The 14,437-nt window shown below is 36.7% G+C and overlaps 1 protein-coding gene and 1 long non-coding RNA gene across 2 annotated transcripts; both read left to right on the plus strand.

Moving 5' to 3' along the window:
- LOC105156170 (double-stranded RNA-binding protein 4-like) lies at positions 3,558 to 4,244 on the plus strand. Its single transcript, XM_020692938.1, has 2 exons — positions 3,558 to 3,782; positions 3,879 to 4,244. The coding sequence occupies exons 1-2, from the start codon at positions 3,558 to 3,560 to the stop codon at positions 4,185 to 4,187; spliced, it is 534 nt and encodes a 177-aa protein (XP_020548597.1). The 3' UTR covers positions 4,188 to 4,244.
- On the plus strand, positions 4,815 to 5,181 carry LOC110011265. Its single transcript, XR_002286680.1, has 2 exons — positions 4,815 to 5,046; positions 5,143 to 5,181. It is a non-coding gene; the product is annotated as an uncharacterized LOC110011265 (long non-coding RNA).

Below are 14,437 nucleotides of genomic sequence, written 5' to 3' on the forward strand. Positions count from 1 at the left end.
AAAGAGAAGAGAAAAGAGAGAAGAGATTCAGGAAATTCAGAAAATCCCACTGTGAAAGGTGTATTTCATACCATAGCGGGGGGACTGACAAGGGGAGATTCCACGAGAATGATAAAAAAGTACGAAAGGCAATCGAGATAGAGCGGAGAGAAGGAGCTCGTGACGAATGTGGAACTTGAATAGGATATAGTCTTCAGGAACAAGGACATGAGGCTGAGATGGGATTGCAAAACGACCACATGGTGATAAAAATGGACATCGCCAATTTCACTATTCATAAAGTGTTAATAGATAATGGCAGTTCAACTGATATCATATTTAAAGAGGTGCTGAATAAAATGGGATAAAACACAACAAGGTTAGAACCTGTACAAACTCTCTTACTAGGATTTGGAGACAGTGAGGTGACATCACGAGGAACTATTGAGCTTCTAGTATAAAATTGGAGGAGCCAAGAAGGAAGACTATGATGGTAAAATTTTTAGTGGTAGATACTCCTTTTGCCTATAATGTGATACTAGGAAACCATGTTTAAACCTGTTTAGGGCATTAGTGTCAACCTATCACTTGAAGATGAAGTTTTCGACAAGGAATGGAGTGGGGGAGGTATCCTACGACCAAAAGAAAGCTCGAAGATACTACAATTTGTCCCTGAAAAAGGGCAGTCGGGATGAAAAGAAAAGATCAGGAGGGAGGAAGAGATCGAGGCAGAAAATCGAAGGATAAGTAAAACAGATTAATAGAACCAACAGAGGAACAAAAGGTAGTAGAGTTAGTAACCAGAGAGCCTGATAAAACGACCGAGATTGGGTCACTCATGAATGAAAGGTCGGAAACAATGATGATTGAGTTCTTGAGAAACACTCTAGATATGTTTGCGTGGAGTCTGTTAGGTTTTAAAAAGGGATAGACCCTGAGGTGATCGTACATAGATTGAATGTGGACCTGATGGCGCGACCTATTTAACAGAAAAACAGATCGTTTGCTGCCAATTGAAATCGGATCATTGGAGAAGAGGTGAAAATTTTTTTGAAGGCAGGATATTTTTCAGAAGTGTAGTACATAGAGTGCTTGTCAAATGTAGTGGTCATCCCAAAGGCATCTGGAAAATGGCGAAAGTGCATAGACTTTACAGATCTTAATAAGGCTTGCTCGAATGACCCGTATCCACTGCCTCGCATCGATCTGCTCGTGGATGCTATCGCGGGATGCGAAGTCTTTATGATGATGGACGTGTACCAGGGTCACCATCAAATTTTCATGGCGAAAGAGGATCGAGATAAGACGTCTTTTATAATTGAAAATGGAATTTATTGTTATAATGTGATACTTTTAGATTTAAAAAATGCAGGAGCTACTTAGCAAAGGTTGGTGAACAAAATGTTCAAAGAGTTGATTGGAATATCCATGGAGGTGTATGTGGATGACATGCTCGTGAAGAGCAAGAGGTCAGAGGACACCTACTACACTTAAAGCAAGCATTTGACATAATGAGAGCATATGGCATGAAGTTAAACCCGACAAAATGCACTTTCAGGATTAGTAGTGGAAAGTTCTTGGGCTACATCGCTAGCGAAAGAAGAATAGAGAAAAATTCTAGAAAAATAGAGGCAATAATAAAGCTAAAGTCGCCAACAACGATCAAAGAAGTGCAAAAACTCACGGGTAAGATCGCATCTCTTAATCGCTTTATTTCTCTATCTGCTGATCAAAATTTACTGTTTTTTAAAACATTGAGAAAAACTAAAAAGTTTGAGTGGAATGAAGAGTGTGAACGAGCTCTACAAGATTTGAAGAAATACTTGACTTCCCCACCATTATTGGCAAATCCAAAAGAAAATGAACCGTTATTCTTGTATATAGCTGTTTTTGAAGATACAATAAGCTCAGTCCTGGTACGCGAAGCTTCAAGGGTTCAAAGTCTTATATATGACGTTAACAAGATGCTGCAAAGGGTGGATAAGAGATATGCAAAGATAGTAAAATTAACCTTAGCATTGGTTGTAACTGCTCGCAAGCTACGACCTTACTTCCAATCGCATACGATAGTGTGCTGACAAACCACTAGCTAAAACACATTATGGCTCGATAGGTAGCATCTGGAAGATTAATGAAGTAGGTCGTGGAGCTAGGGGTGCACGATACCGAATATAAAGCTAGAACAACAGAGAAAGTCCAAGTACTTGCAGACTTCATGATCGAACTCGTAGAAGAACAAGCCCCGAAAGAACAAGAGAGTTGGATGCTGCATGTAGATGGTTCGTTTACCAATTCGAAACCTGCCATAGAGGAGGTACTGCAGCAGAATTCTGAAGATACTACAGACACTTCTATGGTTCATACGAGAGCGATAGGTTCCCATAGTAAGAATTACTCGGTTTTATTTTGATTATATTGTTATTTAAAATCTTCAAATAAGCTATCTGGCGCTCCATAATTCAGTTTTGAGATTCTTGTGCCTTTCCTCACTAAAGTTTTGGAGTTGATGGTTTCGTAGCAATTTTTTGTGAGTTCCACTGAAAAAGCTTGTGCATCTTGTTCTGTGTCAATGATTGACTTCTATTGAGCATATAACCCTGAGTGGTTTCTCTCTGTTTAACAGAGAAAAAAATGGTTTATAATTGGATATGATGAGTTATGATGGTGCACCATTTGACAGTTTCTCATTTTAGGCTTTGCAAAATGAAGGCATATGAAACTGACAGCTCTTTGACAAATTGCTGTTTGTCATGTATTTTTTGGGAATATAATAAACGTGTATCTAGAGATCAACACTTCCAGTTATTGATAGTTACATTGAAAGGAAAGAAAATGGATATAGTGCGTGTCTCTTGAAAAGATGGGGTTTGATAAGTTTTCCTCTAATTTGAAAAGATATAACCCTGGTTTTATGTCTCTTGATTCTGAATATGACATATGATGCTGAATTAGGCTCCACTATAAAATGGATTCATTTGTTTTTCCCAGTCTTCTGCAATTTATCTGGAATGAGAAGCCATTGGAAAATAAGCAGTAAAGATGTACGTGCAGCTGCTGAATTCATTTCCTCTCTAAATTAGATATTGCTTCTTTTGTTTTCCCATTAAAAAGCATTCTAAATTAGTATCAACTACACTGTTGGTTGGACCTTGATTCCTTTTCAAACTTGGAGAGTTTCGCATGTTTCCAACTTTGAAGCTGGAAAAGTTTACTGACTTAATCCTCATGCACGTCGAAGAATAAACTAATATTGATAAAGATTGGAAGCACTTATCTGGCAACCTTGTTGGAGAACACATGACAGAGATAAACTTGCTGGAACTCTGCAATTCAACTTGGCGAAAGTGTCTTTTTAAGTTTCTTGCTAAAATTTATATTATTTGTTGACCGACTTTGATTGAGTCAAAAGTTGATTTTTGATGTTATTTACAATGCTTCCTCAAGTTAAAGATTCATAAGATATGCTACAGTAGATTCTCTTTAAGTTTAATGCCAACCGAAATGGTAGCCTTCTTAAAACAAGTGGATAGTTGTTCTATGATAATATGTTGCCTTTTTCTTTCACAGATACGTTGCACATGTATAAGAACCTATTGCAGCAGTATGCTCAAAAGCAAAATCTTGATTTTCCTGTATATACTTCTGAAGCTGAAGGTCCTCCCCATGCTCGCCGCTTCAAGTCAAGAGTTTGTTTAGACGGAAAATCATATGAGACATTTGAATTTTTTCCCACACTAAAGGAAGCTGAACAAGCAGCTGCTAAAGTTGCTTGTCAGGTGTTGTCTGTGGATGTGGTCCAAGAGGTCAGTATCTTTAATAACATAATTCGAGTATTATTGTGATTATTTTTGCTCTTTCTCTGATTGATAATGATTTGTATAAATTTATAATGACCTCAGAATGCAGGATTATACACAAATCTTCTACAAGAATTTGCTCATAAAAACGGTCTTTTATGCCCATTATATGAGACAGTCAGCTCTGGTTTGTCACACAGGCTTGTATTTGTGTCTAAAGTGGAGATAGGAAGTGATACTTTTTTAGGGGCTGAAGCCAAAACCAAGAAGTTGGCAGAGATAAATGCTGCTAAAGTTGCTTACTGTGCTCTTACGAGGGTTAAAAAACTAATAATTCATCTAATGTTGATATTGGCTGAGTCTCTTGAAGTTCTCTTTATTTATTCTCGATTTGTGTATGTCTTGAAGTAGGACTAACTGTGTTGTGTACTGGATTAATGACAAACCACACTAGATAACTATTGGTTTGAAGCATACTTGTATTGAATTTGCATATGTCTAACATTTGTTTATTCATTTTCTTAACAAATTAATACACACGCATGTAATTAAATATAGAAACATATTTCAACTGTGAAACATGTGGAAACCTCAAAAAGGAAAGGAATAGTGTCTTGTCAGCTGCATTAGCTGGCTTGTTATCTCTAACCAAGCATTACTTTTAAAGTCACAATAGTACTGTATAGGTCACTAATTAAATTCATGGATCAAAGGTTGAGATTGATCTCTGTACTTCTTATCTGGCAACCTTGTTGGAGAACACATGACAGAGATAAACTTGCTGGAACTCTGCAATTCAACTTGGCGAAAGTGTCTTTTTAAGTTTCTTGCTAAAATTTATATTATTTGTTGACCGACTTTGATTGAGTCAAAAGTTGATTTTTGATTTTATTTACAATGCTTCCTCAAGTTAAAGATTCATAACATATGCTACAGTAGATTCTCTTTAAGTTTAATGCCAACCGAAATGGTAGCCTTCTTAAAACAAGTGGATAGTTGTTCTATGATAATATGTTGCCTTTTTCTTTCACAGATACGTTGCACATGTATAAGAACCTATTGCAGCAGTATGCTCAAAAGCAAAATCTTGGTTTTCCTGTATATACTTCTGAAGCTGAAGGTCCTCCCCATGCTCGCCGCTTCAAGTCAAGAGTTTGTTTAGACGGAAAATCATATGAGACATTTGAATTTTTTTCCCACACTAAAGGAAGCTGAACAAGCAGCTGCTAAAGTTGCTTGTCAGGTGTTGTCTGTGGATGTGGTCCAAGAGGTTAGTATCTTTAATAACATAATTCGAGTATTATTGTGATTATTTTTGCTTTTTCTCTAATTGATAATGATTTGTATAAATTTATAATGACCTCAGGATGCAGGGTTATACAAAAATCTTCTACAAGAATTTGCTAAGAAAAGCAGTCTTTTATGCCCATTATATGAGACAGTCAGCTCTGGTTTGTCACACAGGCCTGTATTTGTGTCTAAAGTGGAGATAGGAAGTGATACTTTTTTAGGGGCTGAAGCGAAAACCAAGAAGCTGGCAGAGATAAATGCTACTAAAGTTGCTTACTGTGCTCTTACGAGGGGTAAAAAACTAATGATTCATCTAATGTTGATATTTGCTGAGTCTCTTGAAGTTCTCTTTATTTATTCTTGATTTGTGTATGTCTTGAAGTAGGACTAACTGTGTTGTGTACTGGATTAATGACAAACCACACTAGATAACTATTGGTTTGAAGCATACTTGTATTGAATTTGCATATGTCTAATATTTATTTATTTATTTTCTTAATAAATTAATACACACGCATTTAATTAAATATAGAAACATATTTCAGCTGTGAAACATGTGGAAACCTCAAAAAGGAAAGGAATAGTGTCTTGTCAGCTGCATTAGCTGGCTTGTTATCTGTAACCAAGAATTACTTTTAAAGTCACAATAGTACTGTATAGGTCACTAATTAAATTGTGGATCAAAGGTTGAGATTGATCTTAGTACTTCTTATCTGGCCACCTTGTTGGAGAACACATGACAGAGATAAACTTGCTGGAACTCTGCAATTCAACTTGGCGAAAGTGTCTTTTTAAGTTTCTTGCTAAAATTTATATTATTTGTTGACCGACTTTGATTGAGTCAAAAGTTGATTTTTTATGTTATTTACAATGCTTGAAGCTGAGTATGAAGCTTTATTATTAGGGTTAGAACTGGCTTACGAGGCAGGAGTAATGAATTTAGAAGTTTAAACTGATTCTCAATTGGTGGTGATGCAAATTGAAGGAGAATAAGAAACTAGAGCAGTCCATGATTTTATAAGAACAGAAAGCTAAATCTATGATGGAAAAATTCGATAAATGTGCAATTCAACAGATTCCAAGATGTGAAAATGATACAACAGATCTATTGTCAAAGTTCGGGGCTATAATGTCGGGTATAAAGGATAGAAGGGTTACAATGATGATTAAGAAAAGGGTAGCGATCAAGGAAACTTCAAAGGTACGGATAGTAGAAGCGTTGAGGTTATGGAAAGATGAGACCGTGAGGTACTTAAATGATGGAATCCTACCTTAAGATCCCATAATGGCTAAGTGGATGAAGTTTAAAGCTACTTGCTTCATCTTGGTCAGAATAATTATACAAAAGAACAGTTGGTGGCCCATTGTTAAAGTGTTTGGATGATGAAAGGGCCAAGTATCTAATGAGAGAAATTTATAAAGGAAGTTGTGAAAATCACTTTGGAGGGAGGTTGCTGGAGCAAAAGATTACGAGGCAAGGTTATTTCTTTCCAACTATGGCGAAAGATACAATGGAGTTCGTGAAAAGATGTGAACAGTTGTCAGAAATATGCATCTTTAGTGCATCTACCAATGACCCCAATGGAACCAATCAAGGTCGCGTGCCCATTTGTTAAGTGGGGTATTGACATTGTAGGACCTTTTCCTCCAACATCGGCACAAAAGAAATTCATAATTGTGGTCGTTAATTTTATATGGAGAAATATTATAGGCAGGTTCGAGATCCTTAGGGTGTTGATCTTGAACAATAGTACCCAATTCCAAAAAAAGGAGATTGTGGCCTGGTGTAAAGAATTGAAAATACAACATAATTTCACAGCTATAGTAAATCAGTAGGTGAATGGTCAAACTGAAGTCACAAATAGAACTATATTGCAACCTTTGAAGACAAAGCTGGGAGCCAAGGGGTCGTGCGTCAAAGAATTACTTGGAGTGTTATGGGTATATCGATGAAAAGAGAGATGCAACCTATGCGAGGATATTACACCACAAAGGAATGATGATAAAAAGATACAATTAAAAGGTGAAACCAAAGCAATTCCAAGTTGGCGATCTGGTGCTGAAAAAAGTGTCCAGGCATGTCGGTAAGTTAGACCCGGATGGAAAGGGCCATTCAAGGTGGTCGAAATCAAGAAGAAAGGAAATTATAAGCTCCAAGACATGCGAGGACAGGACCTACGTCGACCTTGGAACATCCATAACTTCAAAAACTTTTACGCCCAGGCAGGAGTGAGGTAGAGATGCAAGTGAGCTTGGAAAAGACTATTGAATGTAATCTGAAGATTATCAAATTCTTTTAGCCTGGAAAAGGCGATCGGACGCAAATGGATCTAAAAATGATGTATTTCTTTTTAGCCTGGAAAAGGCGATCGAATGTAAATAGATTTGAAAAAGATCAGTACTTTTTGAGCTTGGAGAAGGCGATCAAATATGAATGAATCTAAAAAAGATCAGTTTTTTTTAAGCATGAAAAAGGCGATCAAATTAATTACCAGTTTTTTCTGTAAGTTCTATAGTTTTGACATCGTATACATTAACTTATTCTTTGATGGGATCGCAAATTTACTCAATATCATTTCGAAATAATGATCTGAGAAAGATCGCGCAATCGGAAAAATGATTGTAATCAATCTGGAAAAGACCAATAGTCTAAAAAAGAATAACGTGACCTGGAAAAGGTCACTTATTAGAAGAAAAGACTAATGGCCTGAAAAAGGTCGACTATTAGAAGAATTGATAAATCCAAACGTTGCGGTAAAAGGTTATATTGAGAAGTTGTTCGATAAAAATATTCTTTTGTTCTCCCATACAATGTCAAAATCACAAGTAAAAGATCGAAAAACCATCTATCTAGCAAATAATTCAATCCTAATGCAGAAGGCTGATCGATCTGACAAAATGGATGTTATCGACCCATAAAGAAATTAGCTCGTGTTTTCTATCTCATCTACCAAGGCAACAAATTCATCCTCTTGGGATCCTGGGCCATCCTTTGCTTCGGGGTAGGGATCGAGGTTACCATCTAATGAGGGATCGAGAAGGTTCTGATCGAAGCCATCAGGGAACCTTTTTAACTTGGTCAATTGAGCCCTAAACTTCTCAAAGCCACCGTTGATGAAGTTTGCAGCTTTAATTTCCGTGGCCATTTGGAAGGCAGGGGCCTTAATGAGTTGTAGGCTCCTTGCAGTCTTGTCTCACAAACCCTGGCCACGAACTCATTAGATTAGAGGTATTCCTCATAGCCATCGATCATTCCATCGATCTTGCTGGCGACCTGGCCTATCGAACACTTTGTGTCCCTTCCCTCAGCAAAGGCTGCTTCTCACGCTTGGGCAACCTCAAAGGCTGATCATGCAAGTTGATCCTCCAAATCTCTAACTTTGGCTTCAAACGTTACTTGCTGGTTTTCCAGGTCCTTTCATAAGTGACACCATTAGAAAACCTTTTTCTAAGATCGTGAATCTTGCGATCTGCCAAAATTTATCTTCATCGAAAGCCTGTGTATTTGAGGGAAAGGCTTCGGTTAAAAGCAACAGCCTGTGATAGAGATAAGGAGTTAAACTAAGAATAATGTAATTAAGGTCGAAGGAGTAATGAATTACCTGCATGAGAATATGAGCATGATGTTCTTCAAGTCGAGTATGAGGAGTATTGAGGAGGGTGGCCTGACATACATTTTGCAACTCCCACGAGTCCTGACCCAGATGATTGAGCAACATTGAACTGGGATCGGAGATGTTCCAATCAGGGATAAGTCTATCCCCTTCCATCTTAGTTGAATGGTGGGTATCGCCTCAACTCTTTCCTAGCCTCCTTCCCCCATGCAGTAATTTTCTTTGTGGAAATCAAGGTTCACTTCCTCCTCAACTTGTGCTGCCGCATCCCTCTCCTACCGTCTCTCCAATTGAGACTTGCTTTGCTTGCTAGACTTGGTGGAACGCGACCCCTTGTTGTGACTCTTGTGCTTCCACTTACGTTTCTTGGATCATTTAGGTCCCGCATTCTCCTCTTCAATGATCAGGGAGTTGTCCTTGTTAGAACCCCAAATATCCACGCTGATCGATAGGTTGTTACTGGAAGGGTTAGGAACATGACTGTGTTGGGGTATCTCTACTTACGACCTCGATTGAAATTGGATCAGCTGGGGGAAGTTCAGTATCGGGGGTGGTATATATATCCACCCCCCTATGCAGCAGTGGAACCACCAAGCAAGGCATGAAACTGATTAGCAATATGGGAATTCATTACTATATTATCTACAAACAAAAGTTTCTAAGTCAGAAAGTAACAAAATATGATATTAAAAGCGATAAGAATACGAGTACATTAATCACCGAACGAACCCCTAATTCGGAGGGGTGCTGGAGTGAGATGAGCGAGCCACAAAACTTTCCCTGTTAGAAGCTTTTTCGGATTATACTAATAAGCGGTAAAGTTGTTAATTTAATCTCCTTCCAGGCCCCCTCCTTCTATTATACGGTCAGGTTTGTCAACACTCCAGTCACAATGGCAAGGCCATTCCTAATCAGGAGAAGGTCGAAAAAAATCGACAATCCTTACAAACACATAAATAGAATAAACCCCTATCGCCCAACCTCTTGGAGATAGTAAAAGAATACAATGACCAGAAATTACAAGACTAGGCTCAAAGCGATGAACCCGAATTATTATGATAAAAAGAATGATATAGCTGATCAAGTTGGGAGACAATTTCATGGAGCAAAGGTTTAAGTCATGAAGTATATTAGCGACTGGCATCGCTAGAGAAAGACGTAACGACAACAAAATGAAGAAGAGAAAAAGAATAAAGACCCTGAGGAGGACAATGCATGCAATTGAACAACATAGGGATGTTGACTTCATAACTATTGGGGATAAAATATTTCTCCTTAATGCGATGAGTGGGAAGTTTTACAGTATTCATAACACTAGCCCAGAACTCCTAGTTAACATTTCCTTGTATTTTACACGTGGGGGCACTTCTTCTTGTGCAGAATCCGCTAAATGGGTGTTAGATCTAACAATCCTAGAAGGACTTACATATTTTGGAATGTGAACTGGGATCGCTTCCCCAGATCAAGGAGAAATCGCAGAGGATCCCGAGTTAGAGTTGGAACTAGAAGTAGAGTTAGAAGAAGACATGCGTATTTTAGAATACTGGTCGAGATTAAAGTGGTGTAGGCAACAAGCTCTACCTGGTAAAGGAGACGGTAAGTGAAAATTTGAAAATGGTATAGTTATAGAGAATTGCATGAAGAAATGTGCTAAGAGCCGCACAAATGAGGACATGTGGAGGAGAGAGAATTGAGGCGACGGTTCGTATGAAAGTTGTGAGTGATCACCTTTTTCCACTGCAATTACTTGTACTAGAAGAAGTTGGGGAGTAATGATGGGGGCATTACCCCTATATTATGCAAAAGATGAGAAAGCCCCTCTCATAGGGGTAAAATAGCTTAAAAGTTAGAAGGATCTGTGCACCAATGCGCGGTCGGGTCTTCAGAGCCCCAACCCGTGCCAATACCAGTAAACCACTCAATTGGAAGGATGAATTCTCCACTGCACGATAAAAAGCTAGGAACACCTAGATGGTTCCACGTGGCCCAACCGGTACTGTACACTTGGCCCTATAAATACTCTAGATATGAATCATTTGAGGTAACACACGCATTTATTACTTTTTATCTTTAAACCTATAAATCGCATATTTCTACCTGGGCCTAAACTAACTTGAGCGTTGGAGGTTCTTAGTCGTGGACGAACTTGACTAGTATAAAGTATGTGTTTCAATCATCAAGACCCATTAACAATCTTGGGTGAACACGTGGCTAGCTTGGATCTGCCGAGGGAGGTCGCATATTTCTATCCGGATCAGATTCATTTAAAAGCACTTAATCAATTGACTTACACTGGCATCGAATATCTAGCTAGCATACATAAATATTATACACTATAAAACAAAAAGCATTTAATCATAACAAATTATCATGATTAATAATAAATAGCAGTCCCAATTAATTATTTACCACCGTGAAACAACACTTGTTGGCCGTGATTTTTTGCGAGGTGGCTAAAACAAAATTTGTCATGGTCAAAAATCATGGTAAATATTTTTGTCATGGCTCTCAGTTACAGCAAATAATTTTTTCATAATAGAAAAGTTAATTTTTCTTTTGCATTAGCTATATTTAACTATGATTAATAATAATTACCTACCATAATTTTTAATTATAACCATTAATATTGTAGTGAATGGTAATTTTTTTGGGTAAATTACATTTTGCCATTTGAATTATGCCCGTTTTTACATTTTGCCATCAAAATATTTTTTGTATCAACTTATCATCTCGACTTTGTGAAATTTGCACTTTGCCATATATGACCATTTTTTATTGATTCTTTGGATGAAGAACATTATTGTTGTGCATATGTGAAAAATATCACATATGCACTGTATGTGATGTTTTTTGACAAAAAATTAGATTAAAAAATATTTATAAATGACAAAGGGCAAAATTTTTTAAAGTTGAGATGGTAAGTTGACATAAGAAATGTTTAGTTGCCAAAGTGCAAAAAGGATCATAGTTCGTAGTGACTGTCCCTCCAATACCTATGGAGCAAACCCCAACTGCCCATGTCAAGGGTAATTATTCATATTGGGGTAATGAACAACATATGGATGGGTGTAGTGGCTGGTTTTTTATGCAGCCAGGCCAAGTTATTTTTTTCTTCTCACGATAATGTGTCGGATGATAGTACGAGGTCCTACCTCATTGATACTAGTCATTCTTCATATTGTTACGGTGTTGGTCCTAATGATTATGAGTCAGGATTGGCAGGCCGTTTTTATAATGTAATGCATGCTGCCGACCAGCCATTGTGGAATGGTTGCACTTAATCTCAAATGAAAATTGTTGCTGAGTTAGTGGATATCAAGGTAGACGATCACATTTATGAGACCCACACTGCAAAATGTCCCCGTATTCCGTATTTAAGTTCCTGCCATTACTTCCCATATGCAAAGGTTGTATTCTTTGAGGGAAACTGCAGGGCACATGACGTGGCATGCTACACATCAGACGAGGGGCAATGTGTCAACTATCCAATGCCGAGGCTTGAAATCATTATGACAGGACGTATCTCGATTTTGTAGAAGAGCCATGTAATGTTCCGTTAGGCCTTTACATAGACGGTTTTGCGCCTCATGGTCAGTACGGTAGTACTTATTCATGTTGGCCCGTTATCATTACACCATACAATCTCCCCCTAGTATGTGCATAATATCTAAGTACATGTTCCTGACGATGGTGATCCTTGGCCCTTCTAATTCGACGAGTCTGATCGATGTGTACTTGGAATCGTTTCATCGAAGAGCTGCTGCAGTTGTGGCATGTGGTCGACCATATGACATTGCCATGGACAACACATTCGTCAAGTGGGCGACGTTGATGTGGACTGTGAACAACCTACCTACTTATGGGATGGTGTCTGGGTGGAGTACAATCCGAGGATGACAGGAAACCAGATCCTGGAATAGGTTGTAGACATTAGTCCTGTAGTTAAAATGCCATTGGCACTCCCTTTCTGGCTATAGTAGCGACCACAACTGGACAAAGAAAAACATCTTCTAGGATCTTCCATATTGGGCTACACATCTGATCCGAAAGAACCTTGATGTCATGCACATTGAGAAAAATGTATTTGACAATATATTCAACACAGTCATGGACATCTGGGGAAAGATGAAGGATAATTTGAATTCGCATATAGATTTAAAGATTATTTATAATTCCCCGAAGCTTGAGTTGGACGAATGCTACGTTATGCCTAAAGCAGTATATACCCTGACGTTATAGCAGAAAAGGAGGATATGTGAATGGATTCATGGCCTTAAGTTTCTTGATGGTTACATGTCTAACCTTGCTCGCTGCATTGACATGATGGAATTGCTGATGCAGGGAATGAAGAACCACGACTATCACGTATTCATGCAGAAATTATTCTTTTTGTCCGTTAAATATGCTCAATATTAATTTTAATCCGATAATTATGTCTAACATCTATGCATGAAGTTTTAAAATTAATGAAATTTAGTCCTCCAAAAATGACATGACATGTCAATTAAATACTTTTTTGGAGATTTTTAGTCCTACGTGGCTTTAAAAAATGAGTTACACAATACATTAGATACCATTTTATTATATATATTATTATAATAACTTATAAAAGTAAAAATATTATTTTAAAAAATAATAATCACCCACCTACATGGGCGACGACATTGCCCTCAATGGATGGGCGAGGGTGGTTGCCCTCACTGCGTTTGGCGACCGCTGTCGCAGAAGAGGGCGGGCAAAGCCGTCGCCGTCATTTAATTTTAATTAATTTAATTATTTAATTAAAAGTATTATATTAAAATTAATAATATAATTATATATTTACATATAAAGTAAATTTTATTATTAATAAAGTATTTATATATCATTTTATGATTTATTAAATTATATATATATATTATATTCTGGAGAGATAAGAATAAAATTATTAATAAAATATAATTTCAGTCGGACACTTGCAGTCCACGCAATTGTACTACACTATCTGACTTCACGGTATTTTTTGCATTTTTTTTATAACACAGGGATGTAATGAATATAATATCACAGAAGTTCTTGAAATTTTTCCCACGAAAAAGTCTTTGTCTTCTTCCCTAAATATATTAAATTAATCATGTCAAATCAAACTACTAATTATTTTTATTAAATATCCATCCTTAAATATATTAAATTAATTGTGTCAAATCAAACTATTAATTATTTTCGTTAAATATCCATCCTTAAATATATTAAATTAACTTTGTCGAATCAAACTATTAATTATTTTCATTAAATATCCATCCGTAAATATATTAAATTAATTGTGTCAAATCAAACTATTAATTATTTTCGTTAAATATCCATCCTTAAATATATTAAATTAACTTTGTCGAATCAAACTATTAATTATTTTCATTAAATATCCATCCGTAAATATATTAAATTAATTGTGTCAAATCAAACTATTAATTATTTTCGTTAAATATCCATCCTTAAATATATTAAATTAACTTTGTCGAATCAAACTATTAATTATTTTCATTAAATATCCATCCGTAAATATATTAAATTAATTGTGTCAAATCAAACTATTAATTATTTTCGTTAAATATCCATCCTTAATTATGTTAAATTAACGTTGTCAAATCAAACTATTAATTATTTTTACTAAATATCCAAGAAGACGAATATACTCCGTTACGAGATCGCATATATGCACGGACAAAATTGGAGTTATATGAGATAGTACTATTTTGCACCAACTTGGTCATATATACA

This window comes from Sesamum indicum, linkage group LG1 (genome assembly GCF_000512975.1).
Source record: "Sesamum indicum cultivar Zhongzhi No. 13 linkage group LG1, S_indicum_v1.0, whole genome shotgun sequence".
NCBI lineage: Eukaryota > Viridiplantae > Streptophyta > Magnoliopsida > Lamiales > Pedaliaceae > Sesamum > Sesamum indicum.

Excerpts from the sequence above, each read along its gene's own strand:
- LOC105156170 (XM_020692938.1), top strand. The coding sequence starts at position 3,558 with ATGTATAAGAACCTATTGCAGCAGTATGCTCAAAAGCAAAATCTTGAT. Across the intron at positions 3,783-3,878 it reads CTGTGGATGTGGTCCAAGAG|AATGCAGGATTATACACAAA; the intron begins GTCAGTATCTTT and ends TAATGACCTCAG.